Source organism: Eulemur rufifrons, chromosome 29 (assembly GCF_041146395.1).
Source record: "Eulemur rufifrons isolate Redbay chromosome 29, OSU_ERuf_1, whole genome shotgun sequence".
Lineage (NCBI taxonomy): Eukaryota > Metazoa > Chordata > Mammalia > Primates > Lemuridae > Eulemur > Eulemur rufifrons.
This window is the reverse complement of record NC_091011.1, coordinates 54851481-54878665: the sequence shown is the minus strand read 5'-3', so window position 1 is coordinate 54878665 and position 27185 is coordinate 54851481. Positions and strand designations below refer to the sequence as shown.

The 27185-nt window shown below is 33.9% G+C and overlaps 1 protein-coding gene across 7 annotated transcripts in view; it reads right to left on the bottom strand.

Annotated features, from left to right (window-relative positions):
* Positions 1-27185, bottom strand: part of CACNA2D1 (calcium voltage-gated channel auxiliary subunit alpha2delta 1) — a 474506-nt gene that overhangs the window by 365584 nt on the left and 81737 nt on the right. For all 7 annotated transcript variants that reach the window (XM_069461262.1, XM_069461263.1, XM_069461264.1 and 4 more), the window contains exons 2-3: positions 19894-19975; positions 4495-4611 (exon numbers count right to left, since the gene is read on the bottom strand). In XM_069461262.1, coding sequence (XP_069317363.1) covers positions 4495-4611; positions 19894-19975 — 199 coding nt within the window. The remainder of the gene's footprint in view (positions 1-4494; positions 4612-19893; positions 19976-27185) is intronic.

Below are 27185 nucleotides of genomic sequence, written 5' to 3'. Positions count from 1 at the left end.
TGCTTCTAAACATTGCTTGATTTGAGACTAAGAATAATCCAATGACATTAGCAGTATAATGATCATATGGAGCCAGTTTCTGAGACATGGATATAGCAAACGTCAGAAAAATAGTCATTTAGCAGATATGCCTTGGAAATAAAATGTTTCAAATTATCAGTGTGGATTTGGAGGGGGGGAAAAACTGGATTTGTAGACAGAAATGCTAAAACTGAATTCTGCCACTACCTCATGCCGTCTATACAGTTTTGGACAAGAACCTTGGTCCTCTCAGTTTTCTCCTTCATAAAATAAGAATGAATAAATGTTTAATGTGTCTACTTCATAGAATTTCTGTAAGGCCTTAATGCACATGAATCATCAGAATCAAAACATGATTTTATACAGCCACTGCCCCCAACCCCCACCAAAAAAAAAGCAAACCACAACTAATAAAGTGTAAAAGTCTGTTTTGCTATCAAGGAGATAGAAACTAAAATTTTTTTGTATTGATTTCTCTCTGAGCTTTTCCTAAGGCTGGTTGATGTAGGAAATCAAAAGACCATAGCATAAAATTTATATAAATAAAAAGTCAAAATAAATGCTGACACTGAAAAAAGAAAACGTTGGGGGAAGTAGTTTAGAATCAAACATATAAACAAATACAAGCTAAAGCATAAAGCAATAAAATAAGTTCCATTTAAGTTTTTAATCAACAGGCATAAAAGATAGGATTAAAAATTAAAGTTAAAACATAAAATCTCTGTGCATGTATGCACAATAACAGTTATTGCAGATACTGAAAAGCAATAATTCCACTAAAAAAAATACTCCAATTGTACACTTCCCTTTTTTAAAAAGCCTGAATTATCAAAGATAAACTGTTAATTTCTTTAGTAGACATATATAAGAAAACAACCAGTTCAATGTGCTTTTCTTTCACAGTTTTTACATCTGTATTTTCAAAGGTATCTTATGTTGATAACCTTGATACTGAGGAATAATAAAGGTTTTAAAATTTTCCAAATTCAAATAAAAATGAAAATTGTTTCAATATCATACATTTTTTTTTCATTGAATCATTCTTTTGAAAGTGGTTAATCAATGTAGGATTCACTGAAAAATTAATAGCCTTACAGAATATTCTAGTAACTGGAACACACAATTCTTAATTAGTTTGGATGAATAATAGTTTACAGGATACTACCAAGCCACCATTTCTTACTTTTTATGATTATACACTTCTTCAAGCCAAGGATACGTTTGTGTAACAAGAAAGAACGAAGATCTTAAAATCAGACACACCTGAATTTGAATCCTCTTACATTCTTGCTGCTCAAAGTGTGATCTTTGTTCCAGGAGCATGAACATCACCTGGAAGCTTATTAGAAATGTAGTATCTCTGGCCTGAGCTACTGAATAAAAATTTGCATTTTAACAAGAGCCATGGGTTATCCATGTACATATTAAAGTTTGAGAAGCACTGGTATACATTACTTATTAGAAACATTTCCATGGGCAAGTTTCAGAAACCCTCAAAGTCCCAGCTTTCTCAGTGAAAAATGAGACTAATAATGCTGTCTAGACCACAGTATTATTGTGAGAAATAATTAGATGATGCTACTTGGTAAGCACTCAATAAAGTCTAATTGATATTAAATTTTATCATCTACCTTAGATTTGTATATTCATGATTTTTTCCCACCATATTTACCTCTAAAATTGCACTAGTATCCCACCCAGATAAATTGAAGCTTTTTTAATCCAGATGTCTGAGTATAAGCCTATGACAAAAATAGAAGTAAATTGATAATGCCATCGTGCATGCACTTACAATATAATGTAGCACCTGTTTTTCAATTAGCCTCAAAATATTTCTATGATAAATAATGTGTTTTCTATTTTGTGGAATCAAAAAAGCCAAGAATTTAGTTTGAAAACAAACATGAATCTTTCTCCCTGAAATAAAATCTAACTAATTCTATACTTAATTAACTATTGTGTCTTCTGTATTCTGCCATGATGCACTTAAGATCTTCACTGATCCCCCACAGGACTCAAATAATGCACCAGGTGTTTCAAGCTTCAATTCCAAATGATAAATAAGAAAGAAGTCTCAATAGGCTCCTATTTTAATCCTATTAAGTTAAGATACAAACTATTTTATTCTGCAATCTTTTTACAGAAACTTTGATCTCCAGATTACCTGCTTCCTATATCCTGAGGAAAAATGTAAGCTGATAAAATCAAAATAGATAAAATCAAAATAAATAAAATCATTTTCAGACGTCATCAGAATATTAATCACTTTAATAGAAGTACCTTACTTTTTATTAAGTAAGTTTTTATTGCAAACGTTTACATCTCTTAATGTTTAAAAATGGTATTCACATCCCCAAACTTGAAGATAATAATGCTTTGAATTTTCCATTCATGAGAGTTTATCTTACTATGGATTACTCAATTATTCATTTTTTAAAAATTAAGTGTTCAACTTCTAGCAATATGGCATACCACATATTCCAACAGAAATTCCTGATACATTACAACAAGACCTTTGATACTTTAAGAAAAATATAAAGATTTATAAGTGCCTAAAAAAGCAAGGAAAATGCCTGAGGGTCCAGATATATATAAGCTACAGTAAACTAAAAATCTGAACTGTGTTAAGTACACATGAAATTTAAAGTTGTCTTGGGACAAACACCCGTAATAGTGTTGAGATCTACAGAATAAAAGGAGCTAAACTGACACTCCAGCATTATATCCAACAAAAGATGTGTAAGAACTTTATGAAAAAAATCTTAAAAGCTTATTGAATGACATAAAAAATTGCTAAACAGAAGATCCTGTTTATAAATAGAAAGACAAAATATAATAAAGATATCAATTCTTCTCAATTTGGTCTAAGTCCATATAATACCAATCAAAATCCCAGTAGAGATATTCCTGAATAATGACATGCTGAATCTAAAATTTAGACGAAAGGTCAATGTTAGAGAATACTCAAGATCCTTCTGAAGAAGAACATAGTGAGGGACTCGGACTACCAGATAGCTACCTTGACAATCAGAGCTCACTGGGTGAAGGCAAACTGTTTAATAAACACCATGGGAAAATTGTTTGCAAAAAAATTAATTTGGATTGCAGCCCCAAAGTATATGTTAATATCACTCACAAGTGGACTAAGTACATAAACGTGAAAGACAAAACTTAGAACCATGTAGAATAAAACATATTTAAAAATCACGTGTGTAACCCTCAGGGTAGGGAAGGATTTCTTAAAACACCCCAAAATACTAATTATTAAAAGAAAAGTTGACTTTCACTACATTAAAATTAAGACCTTATCTCATCAAAACCAGGACATAGACAATGGACAAAGCACAAACTGGAAAAAGATATTTGCATCATATATAACTAAAATGAATTACCATCAACAATACATAATGAATGAAAAAATTACGCAAAAAAATTTCACTGAAGAGGAAACAAGAATGGTTTGTGAATATACAGCAAGATGTCTTCCTCATTAGTAAAACACAGAGGTACCACTTCATGCCCATTTGATCTCCTATGATTAAGAAGTCTGACATTCCCACCTGTTTGCCAGAATGTGGACTGATGGGGGCTCATATATGGTTAGCAGAGATCTAAATTCATACCATTATTATGGAAAACAACTGTCATACTTTTGTAAAACTGATTTTGTGAATAACCCCCAATCTAGCAATTCTACTATCCTGTATTCACCCTACAGATAGTCTTGCACATGTGTGCCAGGAGACTTGTTCAAGACAATTCAGCAGCATTATTCACAGTGTCCATTTGGAAACAATCCAAATAATAATTGACCAACACAGAATAAAGGAATAAATTGAGATATAGCCTCATAAAATAATATTTAACTGGGCATAAAATGAATTAAACCTAAGTGCAAACATACAGATAAATCATACTAAAATCATGTTGATGGAGAAAAGCCAAGTAGCTGAAGACTACCTACAGTATGATACGAATTTAGTATAGCTGAAAAGCAAACTAAAAAATATCTTGTTTAGCATAACAACTTTGTGAGATACAACTATATTTAAAAAGCAAAAAAAAATAATAATAATTAATCTAATATCTAGCATAATGGCCACCTGTGGCAGACAGGCAAGGATGGTGGGACAGAAGAGTAGCACACTTTAAAGGTACTGATAATATTTGTGAGTTTTATGTGATGTGATAGATTTAAACATGTTCATTTTATTATTAAGTATCATGATGTACATATGGATCAATATATATCAAATATATATTATAAAAAGATAACAGTAATATAAAATAAACTAATAATTAGAAATAAGCTAACTATTTTGGGTTCACAATGAAACCATGATATCTCATCTTTTATTAGCATATTACATGAACACAGTTACTAAGATAAAGAAAGCATACCAATAAAACCCTCCAAATAAATCATGAAAAATGAATAGATAAGTAATAGAAAATAATAAAATTTAAACTCACAACTAGAGCTTTAGATCTGTTGCTCAGAAGTTTCTCAATATCCCTGGCTGCAATTTCCACCAGCTGACGTGCATTATTTGGTTCCACAGTATACAAATCTTGATATTTTTCATAAATCTGTGTGAAAAAAAAGAAAATTAACAAGAATGATTGCTTATGTGGCTTTTAGGTTCCCATTAGAATGTATTTAAAACTATAAACAACTGATTAGAAAGGCCACCCCTTTCCTTTCTTTATCTTGATCATTTTGGAGTTTGGGTACATCACGAAAAAATATATAAATATAAATTGGCTATAAGATTACCAGCTGGCCAAAATAGAGGTTATGCTAACAGGTTGTAAAACATCCTTGCACCACAATGGTTTGTTGTGCAGTTTTGAGGTTTCAAGCTGTACCCTCCCAACCTCAAAACTTGGTATTAACTGTCATCAGCATTTTAAGAAAAAGGGAGGCCAACCTAGATAACAGAAGGAGAATTGGAACACGGGATGTCCAACCTGGAGGACAAGTGTGGAGACCAAAGGTAGGAGGAAGCGTTATGTTCCCACTTAGAGAATGTATTGAGGGAGACTGCCCATTGTTTTCCCTCTCTGTAAGCAGTCTGTAAAGAGTATGCTGCTAAACCTTATGGAATATGAGAGAAAAGAGAGAGAGAGAGATGGAATAAGTTAAGCTGAGTTTCATCTAGGTAAGACAGGGAGCTTCAGAGACAGTTCACACAGAGGAGTTCAAGGTCACTGACGCCTACATTAAAGTTTTGGTTGGAACTGTAATTGTATATTCATTTTTTTTTATTATCAAACTAAAAATGACTTTTAACCACTGAATCAAACCGTCCTGAAATTAAGCTAGGTAGCAAAAGAAAAACTCGGCTACCTTTCTGGCTCTCCTCAGTGTCTATGGAAGGATTTCCCTAGAGCAGCATAAGCTGCACCTGGCTTACACAGCCAGTACACTCCCAGAACGAAAGGACAAATTAAAGAAAGGGGGAGGGGGAGAAACAGTGGCAGTGTTTGTGGCTGGAGGGCTGAGCTACGAAGGAAATCCCTTATGCATCCAACAGATGGGGTGCACATGCATGACTAAACCATCTTTGAAAGCCAGGACCTGGCAGGTTTTTACTGTCTTATGAGAAGTGAATCCAGGCACATACAGGAACCAGTTCAACCCTGCTTTTTTCTGGCACAACTCCAGCATTCTGCTTCACTACCAACAGGTTCTATAGCCTAGTCCCAGCTGAGCACGGATGCTCCTGGTAAATGCTGGCTTCAAATGGACGCTGACACATATGCTAACATTTACCACACAGTGTATTAGTTTTACATGGACTTACAATTTTTAAAGTGATTAAAATTAATATTTTAAAAGATTTAAATCAAATTGTTACTCCTAAATTCCAATGAGTTATTCAAACTATGAGGTTCTGCCCATACTCATTTGAACTTTAACCTTGTAGGTTCTCATTCAAACTATACAAGGTGCATTAATTTTGTGATATATTAAATCCCTGCATTTGGTTTCAACCAGGATTCCTGCATATCACTCAATTGTTTATGCTTTCTGCTGAGAGGCAGATTATTGAGTCCTGTTCTAAAGTCCCAGGTCATCCATGAAAACCTTCATCCAACACAAATCCTTCTCTTTCATTTCAGCCTAAGATGAGATTCAGAAACATAGATTAATTGATTTGGGGTACAAACAGATAAACCTCAACATCACTTTAATTGATCCAGGATATTTAGTTCTTTGCAGTAAAACCAATAGAGCTCTAATTGGTATGAAATGCAGTTGTGCTTTGTACCATTAATATCTTGTTTATTTCTCTATGAAGTCTAACCTCCTTCATGTGGACTCAGAAATATAATATGCTTCCTAGTTGGTGGAGGTTAGTTCAGATGTACAATCTCCACTTCAAATTATGTGCTACAGGTACTGTCACTTATTAAGTCGCTACCTACAGATGCCACATACATTGCTAGGTACTTTAAAGAATAGATTATAAATCAGAAAAAAGAATTTATTTCAAAGTATATACGTATGGTCTCAACATATAAATAATATTCTCCCAAATTTTTAGGATAATTTTTAAAGACTTAAGAAATAAAAACAAGATATAACTCAGAAATAAATTTCAAATAAATTAAGTCAAGGAAGCTTAAGTCTAAAGCCCCAGTGTAAATATCCAGCTGTATTATTTTATAAAACCACAACTGAAATGTTTTCTTTGGTAATAAAAATAAAATAAAATGATATAACTACCCACCAAAAGAACTCGCCTTTGCTGTGGTTCTAAAGAATACAATATTCTTTGTTACTGTGAGAGCTATTGCAAAGGCTTTCAAAAGGTCTCCTGATAGACGCTTAGTAAATAATTTTCAAAGTAGAAAGTTTCACATAGGTTTTTAAGACTGCATGATGTATTTACATATATTTCTAACACTTCTCACCACTGAAATAAGCCACATTTCTACAATATTTAGTACATTAATATATTAATATTTAAAAAACAGCCTAGAGTGCCTTTTCCTCTTCCTAGTTTTTTTTTTTTCCTTGTAAATAATTATATGATTTGCCATTTCATCCAATTTCGTTCCCGAAGGAAAAACAGCACGGTGGAAATAATATGAGTTTTTGGCACCAGACAGAGCTCCATTCAAATCATGTCAACTCCTCACATGCTGTGCAATATTGGCCATTTTTCCTACTAGAAAGAATGCAGCATAGAGAGAGACTTCAAGGCAGGATATTTTTCCTCCTAACTGATAAGCTAATATATTTTAGTTTTTCTACAGGTCAAGTTCTCCTCCTGCCACCCTGACACAAGTCTTGACAGAAAGAATACTTGTTGCCTGTACATTCTCTTTCTTAGAATCTTAAGTGGCTTTCATATTCTTTCCTGTTACATTCAAAGACCAAGTTTCACTGTGATAACAACATAGATGGTGGTTTCCATATCTAATCATCTATGTTGTAAGTCTCTTTCCTCTAATTAACATAATCTGTTAATTATGTTAATTATCTATGTTAACATAATCTAAGTCTCTTTTCTCTAAGTCTATAGTTCTGAGATAATCTTCAAAATAATACTTTTAAAAATAACCTCAAATGTACTATCTAAAAAGTGATACCACTCACTGATACAATTGCTTAACAAAATTCCTGAAGAAATGTTTTGGAAACCAGAGTATTAGGCCATGGAATGACTCCATGGAATAATACAGATAACCCAGAGATACTGAAAACAAAATATGCTTCCAAGTTTGGGATGATCTAGAAGATTATTATTAACAATCACTTTTAGGCAGCTACTATATACCACTTTTAGGTGTTCCACATGTATTATGTCTTCACTTTAAGAAATCTAAAAAATACATTTAGTTAACTATTATACTAGTGAGAACACTGGGATTCAGGTTTTGGAATATCTAAAGGACATTTGAATCTCATTTCATTATAAAAGAGCAAACCACTGCCCAGAGCAGCAGAAGGTAAATGGTAACGTGGCACATTTAGGTAAAGTGAGCCTGCCTATGCTGCGGCAGACTGTGGGCACATAGGAAAGCCCCTGGAAATAAGTAAGAAAGGAACTGAGAATTAAGGACAAGTATGTCTGCTAGGAGATAGCCTGAGTGCAGGATCAAGGGAATTGCAGTGCAGAGGTTGAGGGAGGGACAGTGGGAAGCAGAGGTCCAGCTGAAGGATGATGGAAAAGAACCACCCAGATTGAGGGGCTCCAAGCAGGTTGAGGAGACTAGCCAAGTCATAAGTAGCAATCAAGGTCAGTATCTATGTCAAGAGAACAAAAGACAGCAAATACACTAGACATCTTGTCACTCAAGTTTCTCCTTGCACTCACACACCAAGAAGCAAAGTCAAGAACATTAGAGAATATTGAAAGCTGGACTTGAAATTTACTAAATCCTTCAATGACCACGAAAGGCTTTTTTTGAACTGAAAAAGACTGACCTTCACGTGGTGAGATTAACTTTTCCCCTCTCCTGGGAGAAGGAATGGCAGCTCATGAGCAAGTTAAGAGATAGTCAAATTTCTGCATCTTGAATCTTAAATATATAAATTTTGACAACCTCCACCCTTAATACCTGTACGTTTACTACCTTCCATGGAACTTGTCCAGATAAGCAAGCAAGGTTTCTGCCACATCCACAGCCATCTTTCTGAGGCAAGTTTTCCCTTTGACGGTCCCTGATGAAACAGAAGCCCTAGAAGCTCCCACACACACAGCTGGCAATACTCTCATGTATGGCCCAGGCCCCTAACTGTGTTGGGACTTACATCAGACCTAAGAAGCAGCTAACTTCTCAGTCAATGGCTTGACAGCAACCACACAGCAAAGATGTGCATAAATAATAAACTGAACCAACCAGATTCTCACACATTGGAAGTGAGTTGGATGGAGCATAAAGCAAGGGCTTAAGTATAAGTAGAATTGAAAAGATTAGTGGGAGGAAAACAGTATTCAGATCTACTGAGCAACAGAAGTGGTGGTTGTGACAGAGAGAATAATGGCTTCCCTAAAATACCCACATCCTAGTCCCCAGAACCTGTGAATATGTTGTTAGACAGCATAAAGGAATGAAGTTTGCAGATGGAATTAATTTGCTAATCAGCATGAGAAGAAATCAGCCTTACATTGCTGGCTTTGAAGATTGAGAAAAAGGGCAATAAGCCAAAGAAAGGACCTCTGATCTACAAAATTGTAAGATAATAAATCTGCATCATTTTAGACCAGTAAGTTTATAGTAATTTATCACAATAGCAATAGAAGAGTAACACGAGTTGTGAAGAGCTCCCAGCTTAGAGTCTAAAATAATGAGTCTCTCTGAGGCTGCCTGGGCTCTGGACCACCCTTCCCTTGACCAAAGTACCTTCTAAATTCCTTGAGTTCTTGCTGAAACCCAGGCTCCTCCTCCTCCTCCAGTTTCAGTTTCCCCTTAAATTTGCTAGATTTTTTATGAGTACTTCTACAGTAAACTGAGTGATTCACCGTTCTTAAAACTAAAAATCCTAACAGAGCTCCATGTTTGAACATTGTGATTAACAGTATTTATTAATTATTACTTTGCACTTTCATTTCATTCATCATTAGATTCTCTTGAATATGAAAGATGAGCTCTATTGTGAGAAATGTACAATTTCCGTTAGGCTTCAGGAAATAATGAAATTAGTTCAAGGACACCCATTATTACCTTCACAACTGTGTGAGGTTCTAAGAAGAAAGTCTACACAGAAGAGCTAAAAATAACAAAATGGATGTGCATACACTATATAAAACTGTAGATAAATTGGATGAATAAATATGATCCTACCTCATAATAATGAGAGGTGGGATTAAAAGAAAACGTTCTATCTCCCACTATCATTATAATTTCACTGTCTTTATTGGTAATAGGAGTAAATTCATATATCTTCAATACTAATGCAAGCAGGGAAAGAGATTCATTGTCACCTCAACTGCTTCCGATGCCCACAAAATCAATTTCACTTAATTTTAGTTGAATTTTGCAACGTGGGATGGTTTGTCTGTGGGTTAGGTTCCCCCCGCCTTTATTCAGTGTTCCTCGGGCTTTTGAACTACTTGTTCCTTAGCAACTGAGAATGTCTTGTTTCTAAAAGGTATATTAACACAAAAGAATAATATAATGTTCTTTCTTGGTCACTTTCAAGGATCAAAGTTCCCATAACTAAAGAAACTCTACAATGATTCAAAAACATAGTAAAATTTTTCTTTTTATTTATCGTAAGTCTCAACATCATCTAAGCTGGCCGACAGAGAGCTGTTGATATGTTAAGATTCATTTATCCAAGGTCGAGAGTAACTAGTAACTCTAAATCTGAATTGATGTTAGAATATATTTTTACTAATAGCAAAGACAAAATAAAACTTACATTTCTTCTATGAAAATCAGCTGAGTTTTAAAAGATGAATTTTGACATAAAAATTATGCAGCAATTTCTAATTAATCCCTGATCCCTTCCAACCTCTCCCCATTTCCTTTTGATTAAAATAGTAAATGATGCAATCTCTTAAACAAAAGTCAAGCTTTGAAAATGTCTTTCTCTTTAGTACTTTTGAATATATTGCCAGTTGTGTTTAGTACAGTTTGGTAAAGAATTGCAAATACCAACTGCTAAAATATATTAATTTAATGTAGTTTGTGTACATTTATGAAGCTATAAATACTCATTTTACAAGAATGCATGGCACTGTATTACTGCCATTTTAAAAATCACATTTGATTAGATGCATTTTCATTTTAAGTAAATTATAGCCCTTTTCTTCTTTCCTCTATAACCTAGCTTTTTGAGATGGGATATTATGAGATGGGATATGATGACATTTTTATGACTTCTATAAATAGTAGTATGACTTCTATAAATAGATTTCTGTTTTACTACTTTTAAGCATCTGCAATCACCTAACGTATATAATTTGTGTAAATATTGTGTTTATTATGTATTTTCTATTTCCTTTAACCAAAATGTAAGTTTCGAGAGGACAAAGATTTTTGTCTGTTGTGTTCACTGGTACATGCCAGCACACAGTACAGTGCCTGGCACAATACATATTAATTGCATAAATTAGAGAATGGATACTGGTATCAGTCACTGTGTCAGGCTTTGCTGGGAATGTGAATGCTGACTTATAACAACTTCCTCCCTGTATTTTAAAATCAATATTTATTTTAAACCTAAAAAAATAACAGGTAAGGTGCTATGCAGTTACATAACAGACTACAAATACGACACCTATACAATAATTAAATTCCAATAATAAATACACAATAGAAGGTATTCATCAATATAAGGAAGAATATTAATGCTCCAATGAAGAGATTCAGAAATTTATGCTGTCAGAATTCACAGGAAAGTAGAATCACATAGGCTATAATCACAGTCAAAAATATGGGATTATAGCCACATTTTGGAGGAAACGTGTATTTCAATACAGGATGAAAGAGAGAAAAATGTGTATGATCCAAGGAATTATTGGAAGATGAAGACTGAAAGGCAAATTGAGACATGATTATGAAGAGCTATTAAAGTCAGGATATTAGGGTTTACCTTATTCTGTAGTCAATTCCAAGTTATTTTAGACTAGTAATATTTAGTTCAGAACTTCTAGTATCTATCAATTAATACACAAGAAATCAAAATATGTTTACTATAAATACCATCTGAACATAGACAGACACACACAATTCTATATATACACACATACAAGTACATAATTTGGTCATATTCTCAAATTTTTTTTATAAGACACAGAGTCAGAAGAAGATATTCTCAAATTTATAGTTCATACTTTTCTAAGGATAACTATATCAAACTGGCATTCTAATAACAAACTCAAGAGTTTCCCTAGCCATTCTATTCTATTTGATATGATAAAGCTTCTTAGCTGGAACCGTGTCACATTTCAAATGGGACATTATGTTGAGGAAGGATATTTAGGAAGAATGAAGTGAGAACTGGTGAACGTTCCACAGCATACACTGCTGCTCACCCTGGTTCCTATTAACAAGAACATGGCGGTGACACTTTTGAGCAGTACATTAAAGATATAAGAAGGAAAAGAACAAATGATAATCATAAACATGCCTCTTAATTTTCTCCATACTATACATAAGAACAGATGATTATATCTAACCAGAAATGCAGACTATTTCTGGAGTAGAGGAGCTAAATTATGACAAAGGCTAAAGAGTATGAAAAACATTCATAGCAAAAATTTTTCAATTTTTAGGATAGAGACAGTTGACATAAAAGGTAAATTACAAGTTCATCTTTAAGAACACGGATTCAAACCAAGGAATATATTAAGACATCTAATAGAAGCTATCTACTTGGTTTTTGTTTTTAATTCCGGGGATAATTTATTAACCTATCCTCACCCTTTCCATATCTAAAGTAAAGCTATATATAAATTGTGAATTGAGTATGTATTTTGACCAGAAAATTCATGTGCAATCAAAAGTGAAAAAGATCATACTAGATTCTATTAAAACTAAATTAAAAAATAATCAACCACAGGCTGGGTGAGCTGCTTGTTTAATATCTCTAACCCAAAACGACCTAAATTCATTTTGCTGCCAACAAAAGAATTTTAAAAAGCAGTCCAGTTCAATTTGCCCTGTCATACTTTATTAACAAATGGCTTTTCTACAGCAAAATTGCTACCTACCAATGCTGCTATACAATTTTACAAATTTATATTCATTTAAAGGATTCCATACACTTATTCTTGCCTCAAATTCTTCAGCCCTTTTTGAGCAGTTTTTCAACATTAGCACTATTCACATTTTTTACCAGATAATTCTTTGTTGGGGAGGGCGATGTCTCATGCATTGTCGAGTGTTTATCAGCATCATTGGCCTCTATGCCAAGCAGATACAAGGAGCAACGCCCCCATGCCCCAAGTTATGATAACCACAAATGTTTCTAAACATTGCCAAATTTTTTCTGGGGCACAAAGTCACCCCTGGGTGAAAAACACTGCATTAGATATATATTTGGAGAAATAATAAATAATAATTTATCCCTCCAAGTACCAGCATAATTTAAGAAAATGTTAATTAATGATTGATACTAGAATAGAATGGTAAGGTGAAAGAAAACATTTTAGTATGTGTAATAAAATTAAAAGTCACCCTAAAATTAGAAATCCCCTTAGATTTTATTTTGTGTCTGAAAATGAATGTAATTCACCACTGGTGTTTTGTTTTTGTTTTTGTTTTGTTTTTTTGAAAAACAAAAAGCTTCTTACTTTAATATCTCCAGTGGGGTGGGGAGGGGTAATGGTTAAGGGAATCCAAACTCTCTGTACTTTTTATTGGTTCTATATTATGCAGTCAAAATAGATTTCTTTCTACTTAGTAAAAAAGATGCAGGAGGGTAAGATAATCTTACATTGCCTACATAGTTATGATTTAGTTACAATATTTCATTGTCGAGAAAAGGTAACTCAATAAAATCAAAATGTAAAAGAACAACTAGCTATATTCATTAAAAGAAAGCATGTAACTTTTTCAAGATTAAAAGAAAGCATGTAATTTTTCAAGATTTATTAAAAGCAAGCATATAATTTTTTCAAGGCATTATTGTTTTCACACTTCATTTTATATTACTTTTTATTCTTACAACAATTCTGTGAGGAAAGGGAAGTGTTGATATTGATCTCACTTGACAAGCAGGTAAAGCGGATTCTAATATCATAGCATAGAATTTGCAGTACACTCAGGACTAGAAGATTCCTGATCCTTCCTGTCGTCTGTGCATCTTGCCGATTCCCTCATCAAAACCACCAATGATTAATTAGGTTCTGCTTTTGAGTATCTTCTTTTATAAATATATTAAACTCTCCACCTCCTAGAAAATGAATATTCTATTTACATAAGATGATGTGACCACAATGTCAAAGAAAAAGCATGAGTGTGAGTTACTAATGAAAAGAAATTCTTCACTCAAAACACTTATGTAAGTAGTAACTTAATAATTGAGTACTGAATTTCATGCTCAATATTTAAACGTATTTCACATTTACATTTTTGAGTAATGATTTGAAATGTAAAGGTATTGATTTTGACATCAATTTAACTTATGAAATCATAATGGTGAATCAAAAGCCAGGAAGTTCTATGATGATACCATTGCAGAATGATTCTACCTTCAAAAATAAACTTTCAGGATAAAATCAATCCACGCATTTTCCCAAGTACATTTGCAGATTCTAGCCTAAAATTTTAGAAATTTAGACAGTTTACATTTAAGAAGAAAGCTTTATAACAACAAGGTGACTTGTATCATTTCAAATTTCTTAGATAACTGGGGGGATACAATAAGCGCTATTAACCAAAAGTTTGGATTCCCCTAACACCCTTTACTGTCAGAAGACACAACACAAAGTTGGAATGGTAATACAAGGAATGTATGGAGGAATGTTAGATAATGTAGGTGAATATTTCAAAATGAACATACTGTTAAACACTACAGGAACACACATTGTACCTTACATATAAATGATACAAGCCTGGAAGTCTTACAAACCCTCAAGAAAAGCTATAAGAAGAGCCTGACATTGTAGATGGAGAATGGAGAAAAAGGACCAGGAAAAAAATGCAGAGAGGAGACCTAGGTGATGACCAAGAGGTGCAATGATCTATGCTTCTGTAGAAGATACAAAGCAAGTAAGACCTTACTGTCTCTGGGCGCCAGGGGTAAGAGAATGATGAGGCAGGTGAGGTGCCAAGTGAGGTGCTCACTCACTCCAGGGAGGGACAGGGGTGGTGGGTAGTCTTCACACTTGCTTTTTAATACGAAGTATGTTCTGTTTGGAGCTAAAAGAATGACTACAGAGTTAAATGATCAAATGTAAATGACAACTATTGAATCCTTCTTATTATACTAAAGAGGGGGCTATGAGAAGGCCCCTAAGAGAAAAGGGAGGTATGAAGAAAATAGTATACAAAAGGGACAACAAATCTCCCAAGTGATTGTGTAATAATTTGCTGACATTGTTGAAATTTGTTGTCCCTTGGGTGAGGCTGACCAAATGAAGTTCGAATTTCTGACATATTTGCCAAGTTCTGTTTCCTTTTATTATAACATTTTGCAGATACAGAAATGTATTATATAGAAAAGACAATTGTTTATATTCATAAATTTATTTATAGAAAACTTTTTCATGAAGCAAATTCTCTCTATAGAACCCATTAATTTAAAATATCTGACAATTTGGATGTTGGTCAAAATTTAGGTGTATCTTTAGGATGAAATATTTTCTCAACAAATTAAGTTTTAAAATGGCTGATGGTAAATATTTTATGAACTTAAAAACATTGTTTTCAAGAATATTGGGACTACTTTAATTTAAAAAATGTTACCTACTCATAAATATGTGATGACCAGCCTTTCCATTTGCCAGCTTGGTAGCTAAAGAAATTGTGTGTGTGTGTGTGTGTGTGTGTGTGTGTGTGTATGTTCAGAATAAAATATATTTCAAAATATGCTGTAATTCAGATTAAAAATAAGTATACATTTTTCAAAACCTGGGGATTTTTTCTATTTTTTCTTGATCTATAGATGTTTAAAATGTATACATATAGTTTCCATTCTATGTTAACATATCTTCAATACATTTTTAGATATAGCTCTTGTAAGGACAGTATTCAGGTAACAAATACATATCAGTGGAAGACTGCTAGTCATCCTCCACTATTTGTTCTGCCCCCTACCATTGTGATAAAATTTTGACTGGGCACATGGATGCTCAGATATAGACTCTACTTCTGACTCCTTTCTAGTTAGATGTGACCATGTGACTAAGTTCTGACCACTGGAATGTGAGAAAAATGTCTTACCCTAATTGACTGGATTTCTGCTCTCAAATCTCTTTCCCTTTACATGATGGCTAAGAAATAATAGCAACAGGAAGAATCATCTTGGACCTAGGAACGGAAGCCACGTGCTAAGGATGGCAGAGTTACCCTGCCAACCCTAGACTGCTTTCCTCTAGACTACTGTGTGAGAGAAAAATACATGGCTATCTTTTCTCTTTGTCAAATTGGCTCAGCCTGTAATACAGCTAATACAATACAGTACCCCCAACTAATGCTACAAATGAATGACTTGTTCAGTTCTGATTATGTGTCAATAAATATTTTATATGGATATCATCAATCCCAACAACTCCATGAGATAAATGTCTTGGCCAGATCATAAAGCTAGCAACTAGTGGAACCAATAGTTTTAAATATGTTTTAAAGGGATATGCTATCATATTCCATAAAAAATATTAAGTGTGTTATTTTCAGTTACAAGACTGTGAAGACAAAATCAGGGAAAATTTACTTTCTCTACCACTCTTAGCAATTATTTCAATGTATATACACACAAAACCATTTCTGTTCATTCCAACAAAAAAAAAAATGGGAGGTTTTAAATTATGCATGTAAAGACACATCTTGGAATTTCCTTCCACTCTTTTCTTTTTTAAAGAAAAATTCAAATGAAAATATTCATGAGTAGATAATTGGTGGCACAGCTTTGGCGGCTTCTAATTCTATCTTTTACGAAAAGAGCAATAGTATAACCAGATACACCAACCTTGTTCCTAACTGGAGATCTAGTTACTTTTTCAAAATACAAGTATGGATATAAAAATGCAAAATATTAACATATATTCTAAAGCATATAAGAATTTATTTTAAATTTCAGAGTTGCATCCAATTTAGTAGTTGTGTAACCTAAAACAAAATTTTAACCTTGCAAACAGTTTCTTAATGCATATTAAAGATGATGATGCTCAATGCACAAGGTTGTCCAGGGGATTAATGAGATAGTACATGTAAAAGGCTTAATACAGTGCTTGAATTAATGGGAAAAACGAATAAAGTTCTTCAGTTAAATTTTAAAACACTCTAAAATACTAAGTACACTAAGAAAATTATAATACACCATTTCTTTCCCCAAATTTTTCCCTCATTTTATCTACCTTGTGGATGAACATATGGCATATGCAGTTGACAGACATGCGTATTCTCCAAATGATTCAATAGTGGAATCATTCAATAAGAGATACGTTAAAACTCAAACGCACCAGGGACAATAGTCCTACTGAAGGCTATTCACTCTTGATCTTTAACAGAAGATAGGCAGGTTACCTGGGAAAACTCTCCTATTTGTAGTTACAGTACTGAATTTACTCAATAATATTATCACTTTCCCTGGGCTAATATTTTATGATGCCATTAAGCAATTTTCATAGAATTCCAAAGATACATTACTTTAGCTATGTTGTCTCATTGCACTGGTTCTTGGCCTCCATGTAAAAAGCTACCCATACCTTGTCAAGCCAGTAAAAACAATCATATCAATTAATTTGGAAAGAATCATCATTCCTCTAACATTGAATTTCAATCCAGGGACCTGCTATGTTCCTCCTTTTACTTAACTTCCAGTCATCACCCTGCATCCACTATCCCCAACCTCAGCTCAAAATTCACTCTCAACTCAGGGATCTTTCAATGAATTTTTCAGTTCCCATAGCAAAAACAAACAAATAAACAAACATTTAATAACATACTCCTTTTGCCCATATGATGGACCTTCTCTCTAGGCAAAAAGAATGAGGCAAATGGAATCATTTGTCTGTGCAAAATGACACTCTTCATGTGCCCTAATACTTAAATTCTTTTTCCAATAATAAATTCTGTTCTAACACACCTTCCCTACCCCAGTTACATAACATATAATTCTTTTCTTTAGAATTTTTCTGTCACTGTAATGAGGTATGTGTCTCATAAACAGAAAATTAAAAGGATTTTCTTTCATCCTTTTCATTCTATTTTGTTATCCTAATTCAGACAAAGTCATTGATACACTCTTCTTGGTAATCTATACTCCATAAAGCATAATGGAAACCAGGCAAGACTTTTTTATTTTTGTGTTTAATGATTTATTGCAAAAAGCATATTCAGCAAGAGAAGTTTCACCTATTAATACCAAAACTGACAATGAGGTCAGCCAAGCAAGTGGTTTTTGAGGCTGGAGCAGCACTAAAGGAGTAAGGGAGGAGCTCCCAAGAGCTGCTTATTTTTAATCTCAATCTGTCAATAAAGACAGTCATATAACTTCTAACCAGAATCTATAAATTCTCATTTTTCTTCTCATTGTGACTGAATAAAAGCTTCCCTCTTAGTCAATTTAAGTAATATTTAAACGAAAATTGTTAACAAAGAAGGTTTGCTGGAGCTTCCACAAATTCCATTAGTTTCATAGAGGCTCACTAACTATCCTACACACTTTCATATTTTAACATTTTCCCACTGTGAATCACTGCAGATCCCAAGTGTCGACTTACAATAGCTTTCAGGCACCTTGACACCCCCAGTAATGGAGATTTTTGATCAGCAGAATGTCAGGTCTCAGAGGAAGGGAACTGTGTTTGTCTATCCTTAGCAGCCTGCACAGTCCCTAGGACATACTATGTGCTGAACACATTACATTAACTAGAAGTAAAAATGATCATTGTTATTCACTAGGAATGCTTTTCATTTCCAAATATATTCCTTATCTCACAGAGACTTAGGTTTCTTCAACACATTCTCGGTTTGAAATCTACAATTGTTTTCTGTAAAAGAGATTCTGGTATAATTTTTTGAGTATGGGCTTATTAAGGTTTATTTATGGATTTCTATTAAGACATAAGGTATAATATATTCCAGTTTCTCCAAGGGAAGAATATTCATGAATATTCGTATATAAATATCTGTGTGGTAAATATTCACATACTATACATGAAACTGCTTTTATATAATTTCACCTCATTGGCCATCACATTTTTGGAAAGGCCTCACTGTATCACTGAGAACATAAGATGGGAGTACTTTCCAATTGTTGTATTACTTACGTTGAAATGAAAGTAATAAGATCCTTAAAAATGACCATTAATTTTTAATTAATCTTATAGAACCTTATACATGTAAATACTCTTACCCATGGACATGGAAAATAATCTAAGATGTTATATAAATATTTATATATTGCTGTCATTTTCAAAAACCATGGTACTCACCATCAAATTGGTATTAACTGATCAACACGTAAGTGCCCATATAGTGGTAACATTCACTGGGCGTCAGGCAGGTGGGAGGGGGAGGAGGGGACAGGTATATTCACACCTAATGGTTGATGTACGCACCGTCTGGGGGATGGACATGCTTGAAGCTCTGACTCAGGTGGGGCAAAGGTAATATATGTAACCTAAATATTTGTACCCCCATAATATGATGAAATAAAAAAAATTTAGAGTGACTTTCATAGCCAGTTTATAATTCATAAGAAAAAAAATCATCTTTTATACCATCTCCTTTTCTTGCACCAAAACCTTTATTACCAATCTCAGTGGCTCTAGACATGGCTGTAAATACTTTTCAAATAATTTTAAAAGTAAAGTCTGCTCTCAAAGAATGAAGATGTGTTACCATTACAAATATTCAAAAGAACCCATCACAGGACTTGCAGTCACCACTACATGAGAGATTTTAAAACATATTTTGAAGAATGTAAACATTGTGGTAATAAGTACATGACATCTAATTTGAATCTGAGGGCAGTATACACAACATGGACTCATCTAAGTGAGGGCTGTATATAAACTGTAAAATGCGGTGAGAAAGTTTCATTAATTGTTAGAGATAGCATTTCTCATTCACAATAACTTAGGAGTAACCAAGAGTCTCTCTCAGAAATTCACTAGTTGAGCCACATGAAGACAGGTGTCATATCCCATTGGTAAGAGAAATTCAGTTTCCTAGAAGATAGAACTGCATTCAAATTAAAGAAAATATTAACAAGTTTCTTTGGTGGATTTTACTCACATCAACAAGTTGATTGACTCCACTTGCTGTTTTTGCGAGCGTGACAAGGTCTTCTTGCATCTTATCCACCCATGACTTGATACTGCAGAAATCAAAAAAGATTATGTTCTATAAGATCTCTAGCAAATAAAGGCCGCATTCTGATATTTCATATTCATATCCACGCTACAGATAATTCATTAAATTGCCTTTAAATCTTTCTTCTGCCTCCTGGCTCCTACTATGTTTACCCTCCCACTCCACCTTTAAATTGCATAAGCACTGAACTCTAAGTGCGCAAGCTTTCAGGATGCTGAAATACCCCCAAATCAAAAAGAGAAAAATAACATTAATGTCTTATCCAATATGAGATGTTTGCTTATTTTCTAATTAAAATTCCATGAAAATAGCTAAGATATCGTCAGCTTTTAACCACTACAAATTACATGGCAACAAATAGGTCAGTGAATGAAGCTCAAAAATATTTTATTTCCTTAGATAGATGCAGATTTGGAATTACTGGATCAAAGCTTAAATTTTACAACAGTAGTTTTGATCATTAAAATTAGAACTGAAGGATTTAAGTTCAAATCCTTTTCAGGTATATACTCTAAATTAATGCAATGGACATCTTAAAATATGAGGTATGGATGTCAGGATATTTCAGAAAAACTGAAATCCATGTCCCATCTTAATTGTTCCTGGTATTAGAGACATTACCCAATAGTACCACACAATTTCCCCCATTCACACCAATATAATTTAATTTGCAATTCCTTCATATAATTCACTTATTCATCCTCATGTCGTAGACCTAAGTGTACATCCTTTTCCACCCAGGCAAATATAAGAAAACACCAGCAAGCCAGTAACAACAATAGATGATTTATATGTGAATTTGAACTTCTGTTTACATATACATATATAATTTGAATCATAGAGATTTAATTGTCTTTTCTTTTTTTTTTTTTTTTTTGAGACAGAGTGTCGCTTTGTTGCCAGCGCTAGAGTGCGTGCCATGGTGTCCTATATATATTTTTAGTTGGTCAGATAATTTCTTTCTATTTTTAGTAGAGACGGGGGTCTCGCTCTTGCTCAGGCTGGTCTCGAACTCCTGACCTCGAGTGATCCACCCGCCTCGGCCTCCCAGAGTGCTAGGATTATAGGCGTGAGCCACTGTGCCCGGCCTTAATTGTCTTTTCTTCCTGAGAGAAGAATTCCAATAGTACATCAAGGTCACCGACTTTTTTTCAAATAAATATAAAAAATAAATGTGGAATAAAAGCTTAACTTAGAAAAGAGATTTAAATGAGGTATAAAAGAATAATGATCTTATAAGCTAAAGAGGAAGAAAAAACTGAAAGTCAGTCATAAAAAAAAAAGATGAAATCCCTTAGAGGAAAACACAGAGGCTTGATTTACATATGAAACAAACTAGTTAGTAAATAAAACACATTAAACTAGGGATACTTTAGCACAAATGAAAATAAGAATATTTATTGCACCATGCTCTATATAAATAGGATAGAAAAGGTAAAGGAATATCAAAAAACAAAAAATGAATAAACGGGAGTAAGACATAGGAAAAATTTATAGAAACAGTAAAATGAATCATACACACAATGTTATTCTAATACTATAATTTCTGCTACTTATAAGTTGGTATATATACTTGAAAAATATTATAAATACTAATATTCTTAGTACTGCTATTAGATAAATATAATTGTGCCCCATTGGTACATGAAAAACAAAATATTATAGTGGGACACAAGTATGAGCAGACCATTGACAACATTTTCTAATTCAGATCACCTTATCTCATTTCTCTAAGCAGTTTCTGAACAAGTCCTAGAACCCAGGGAAAATCAATCATCTCTTCTCAGATATAATTCCCAAAATTGACAAATAAGTTTTATACATCCCTTTAGCTGGGAAACAGAGACAAAGAATATATATTTAAAGAAATGAAGATAACTCATGTCTGAATTCTGATTTATACGAAACTGACCCAAAACATGTATTCTAACTTGACACTTGAGTGCACTGTTACTACCAGTGTTCATTGAGGTGAACTTGTTTTGGCTAAAAAGCAATTCAGAACCCATCCAGTCTTCCCTGTCCTGCTGACAAGCTGTCAAGAACACTTTATAGAAGGATTATTTTTTTATAAATATGAAATGTTACCCGGTTTTTGTAAAATACTTATGCACTGTCTTTCAACCTGGAATTAAAAGCTTTAATAAATAGGAAATAACGAAAAATCCCATTGACCGTGAAAGTCAAAAATTTACACAAGAGAAAACACTCATATTTACAAACTCTTTATCAATCTTTATCTTCCTTAGGTAAATTGTCAGGCACATATGTATAATCTCCAAGCACTATTTTATTAAATTTATCCTGAAGATACTATAAAATTTGGGGAAAATTATAGAGGATATAGACTTTCATTTAATAAGAAACTAACATAGCACTTTACTAAGAAAAAATTTGTTTGTTCTTTCTTTACCCATTCAACAAGTATTAGTAGTGCTGGAAAAGATTTTGCAAGATGGAGATGCGGGTTGGGATTAGCACTAGGTCTGGCAGGAAGAGAGGAAGAGGGGAACAACAAGAATAAGGTGGGATATGTTTCAGGAACTAGGAGAGAGTCACTTAATGCTTATTAAGTAGTGGTGCAGGGAGTTTAATAGATGAGGCTTTCTGGAGCAGTAGCTATTTGAGGTGACATTTGACAGACAAGTAAACTTGACAAAATTGAGAAAAGAAGGCAGTAACAATGAAGGCAGAGGGAATGTAAAACATGGCATACTCAGCAACTCTAAGAAGTGAGAGAATGGCTGAAGTTCAAGCTCGGTTCAGCAAATTGTATGGGGCAGAAACGGTAGGGCAGAAATTCAGCCAGATAGATGGGCCAAACCAAGGGTCTTAAATACCATTCCAAAGCATTTAGAATGGACTCTCAAACTAATGGAGAGATATTAGGAAATGCGAAGTCAAAGAGTGCTAAGATCAAGTAAGTATATAAGAACATGATAAAATATTATAACTTCCCTAACACCAAGTGGATAGTGGATTAGAAAGAGGACAGAAAAGGAAAAGACAAGGTCTAGTTAAGAGATAATGAGAAGGACTCTAACTCAGTGGTGGTGAGAGGGGGAAAAGGGAAAGGATGGGAAGGCCAAGTAGAAGCAACTAGAGCAACAGAAATTCTGCAGTATGAACAAGACTTCATAGACTGTCACATGTACAAAGCGACTGGGGAAAGAATTTGAGATGATTCAGGGAGCTTCGCAGTTAGACGATGACAGGACATTTTTATATAGACAGTACAGGAGGAAGGACAGTTTAGAGGGACACCGATGGGTTTGTTTTTATTGATTCAATTAGAGGTGTTTGGGGGAGACTCAAGTATACAGTAGGCAATTGAATGTACATGGGTTTAGAGGTCTCAGAAGAGAAGTCTCCATAGAATTTAAAGATTTGGTAGTGACAATGTATATAAAGGACACAGGGAAATCAATGAATGACTCCCAAAAGCGTGTGTACAGAGGGAGGAAGGAAATAAACAGTTGTTAGAACTCTGGAAAATAGCATTTAAAGAATGGATAGAGGAATCTGAGTAGTGGCCAAAAAAGGAAATCCAAGAATAATAGTATCACAAAAGCCTAAGAATAAGGTTTCCAAAGAGAGGAAGGAACTATAGAGTTATCAAATAAGATGAGAGAAAAGTATCTACCTTGTGTATGAGGCGAATGAAAGAAACTATGAAAACTGGAAAGCAATCAAGAATGAGGAGTTGGTGCTCCTTTATGTTTTCTAATAGAATAAATATGAGCATGTTCCTATGTGAAAGGACAGAAGGAGACATCAAAGACTCAGGAGAGAATATATAGTTTATTGACAGTGATGGGTACAGGAAATGCTACCCCAAAATAGGGCACCTGGCATTTAAGAAAACAGCAAAAGCAAGAAGGTCTCTCTGACCTTCTCCCACTGTTCTCCCCTGAAGCAGGTCATGAAACCTAGGAAAGGTCACTCTCTAACCTTCTCCCTCCCTTCTCCCCTGAGGACCTTCAGTGATAGGTGTCCTGCCCTATTTCCAAAGGGAAGAAATCTCACACAGGACACCAAGAATCTGAACAACCAGGTCTTGCTACATTCCCCCTAGTTTTACAACCATTAGATCAGACCCATTTATCCCCTAATCACACTTCTGCAATACTGTCCATTGAAATATGTAGTTTTTCTTGGGTCTTTGGGTCTTCACTTCCTGAAGGTTCTTGTATCATATAAAACTTATATTAATTTGCATGTCCTTTTTTTAATAGGGGTCTCAGCCATGTACCTTGCAATAAAATAGATAAGGAAGGAAATCTTTTCTCCCCTGCAGTCTTTTGAAAGACTCTAGATTCATTAGGCTTTTTCTTGCTCACCCCTGTATCCCAAGCATGAGAGGGTGGAGGTGGGGATGAATTAAGAAATAAGCAGAACCAAGGAAAAACCTAATCCGTGGCTAGAAGAGAATACTTCTTCTATGGAGACCAGAAGAAAAATGTGTAAGATTTGAGGTAAATGGAAATAACTAGAACAACTACAGCAAAAAGTTGAGATGATTTCACTTATTGGTCTCTATTTTCCACAAGTCATCTGTTTAGAGATAAGCAGTAGGTATTAAAGTAGATAGTTGAAAAGAAAGTTGGAGGTTTAATAAGAATGGCTGGAGAGTATTTAAGGACTTGCACTATACCGGAAGCCATCAGTTCCCATGAGCAGCAATCAGCCTGGCTGTGTGAATTCTTACCAATACCAGGCTTGAGAGGACAGAGTCAGGGGGAAAAAGCATCCAGACGAATGTGGGGCAGATACTAGAAGGGGGGAAATGAGGACAAGGAAAAGTGAATTGACGGGCTTGACAATTTCAGGATCTCTACTCATTGTAAATAAGAACTACTATTAATAAAATATTTGTTAAAATGTTATATTCATAAACAATACCTGTTTTCTAAACACTTTTTCTATGGAATCAAAAATCCTATCACAATATTTATAAGAAAATGTGAAACTACTTTATTATCATTTCAAATCTTTCTCATCATTTTTTGAATTTTTAGCTTAATAACCTTATAAAAAGAATATGCTATAGAAACTAAATGAAGAAAGCAGCCTAAGAACACATATCATACTTTAAATCATTTGAAACTATACACATATATTTTTTTAAGAGAACAAATTCCTAAAGTCACCATGAAACAAAACAGACTGTTCCCAGAAATTTTAATAGTTTGAAAATCTTTCTCTTAGAAATAAATATTAAATATCTGCTACCATCTCTGGCTAGCCCAACAAAGTTCATGACACCCATGTATATCTGGTTATATAGATACAATAGAACTTGACTAATAGGTATATTGTTTCCATGAGAAAACACACTGGATTTTCAAACTTGAGATGTCAAGAGCACACTGAACTCTGCTTGTTAGAAATGTATTTTCCCTGGCTTCAGGTATCTGATGGTAACAGAGGATTCAGTGTCATAAAGACAGGACTTGAGCATGACACTCAGAAGAGTAAGAAGAATAGATGCTACTTATAGAGGAAAATGGTGAGAAGTTCAAGAGATTAAGTATGTAGTCAAGGTATGCATGCAACAGAACTATTTCTTATTTCTTTCCTATCCCTTACCCACCTTGCTCCACTGCCCTCTTAAAAGCCCATGTTCCTATAGCTCCTATGACCCTATTCCCTAGTCTCTTGTCTTTCATACTATTATCACCTGACTCCTTTTCATTTTCCTAAACCCAAATATAGTCATTTATCAACATCTGTCTTTGATTTTATCTGCCACTCTCCTTCCTCACTTCTCTTTATTTGTATTCCTTCAAAATCTTGTGACTTCAACTATCACTTTTACATATATAATCCCTAAAATTGAGTTCCAGTTCTACTCTACCATTTGATCCTTCCATCTTGATGTCCCACCATTCCTTTTTAAATATGTAGAAAATTGAACTCAATATATTTCCCTTCCAATACTATATCCCTTCTTCTTGTTGGAAAAACATCTCCCCAGTCCTCCAGATTTGTATCATCAATTTCTTCATCTTAATCCTCCTCTAATCCTTTGTTCAACAACAGGATCTCAGATTTTTCTAACACTCAGCTGATAGCTAAAGGCATTGAGATATTTTGTACCATATCCATGCTAAAGTATCTAACATGCATTCTCCTATTTAGTCAACATATTAATAAAAAAGTAGTGTTCACATTTGACAGATGAGAAGAATTTAGAGAAGTTAAGCAATTCAACCCTCTAGCTTTTTATTTTCTAAGACCCTTTACTTCAACCAACCACAGACATTCCCATGCATGTTGACTGTCCTTTTCCATGTCCTGCCTTTGCTCTATAACCTCTACCTGGAATTAATCTCCCACCTCCTTTGTGAATGGATAAATTCCACAAATATTCTAATATCACTTTTTACAACCTGCCAAACTAAGAATATTCTCTTCTGTCCACTAAACTTCAAGAGCACTTTAATTGTGCTTTGTGCTTATTTTCTTTACATTTCCATGATTAGATGGGTACACTTTTATTCTCATTTATCACTGCATCCTCAAAGTTTCTATTACAGTGCTTTGAATTTAGTAGACACATAAGTACTTTATTGAGTAGAAAATGTATTGAATTGAAATGCAATTGTACTATTTTTAAAAGATCACAAGTATTTTTATGTAGTGCATATCTTCTCCCCATAATCTTCATCAGAAAAAAATAAACTGTTGGACTCCATGCATCTGCAAATAGTACCCACTTTTCAACAAGTAGATTTTCAAAATGTGGACTTAATAGTTTAAAAGAATAATTAAATCTCTAGAGTGTGTGCCTTAAAATTCCAAACCTTTTACGTGTATATTAAATGTCATAGAAAAATATGAATCTTGTAATCCTTCTTTGTCCCTACAATAACTCATTACAGAATCGACTAGCAATACAAGATTTCCAACTGTGTGATATTGTCTATAGATTCAGCGTAATTTGAAGCGTTCACTAAGATATCTCTAAAAATTGAGGCAAATATTTTATTGAATAATTAAGATAATCGTTTATACCTTCTACTTTACCTTACTGTACAGAAACAGCCCGAATTCTAAAGGCAAACATATAAAATATTAATATTCAACTTTTCATTAAGTTGAAGAGGAAGAAAAACTGCTATTCAATTAATATTATTCCTTTTGAGGTTCGATTTGTCTGTAACGTGGCTTTCAAAAGAGTAGTGCACAATTCAAAAAACTATTTTCAAAAA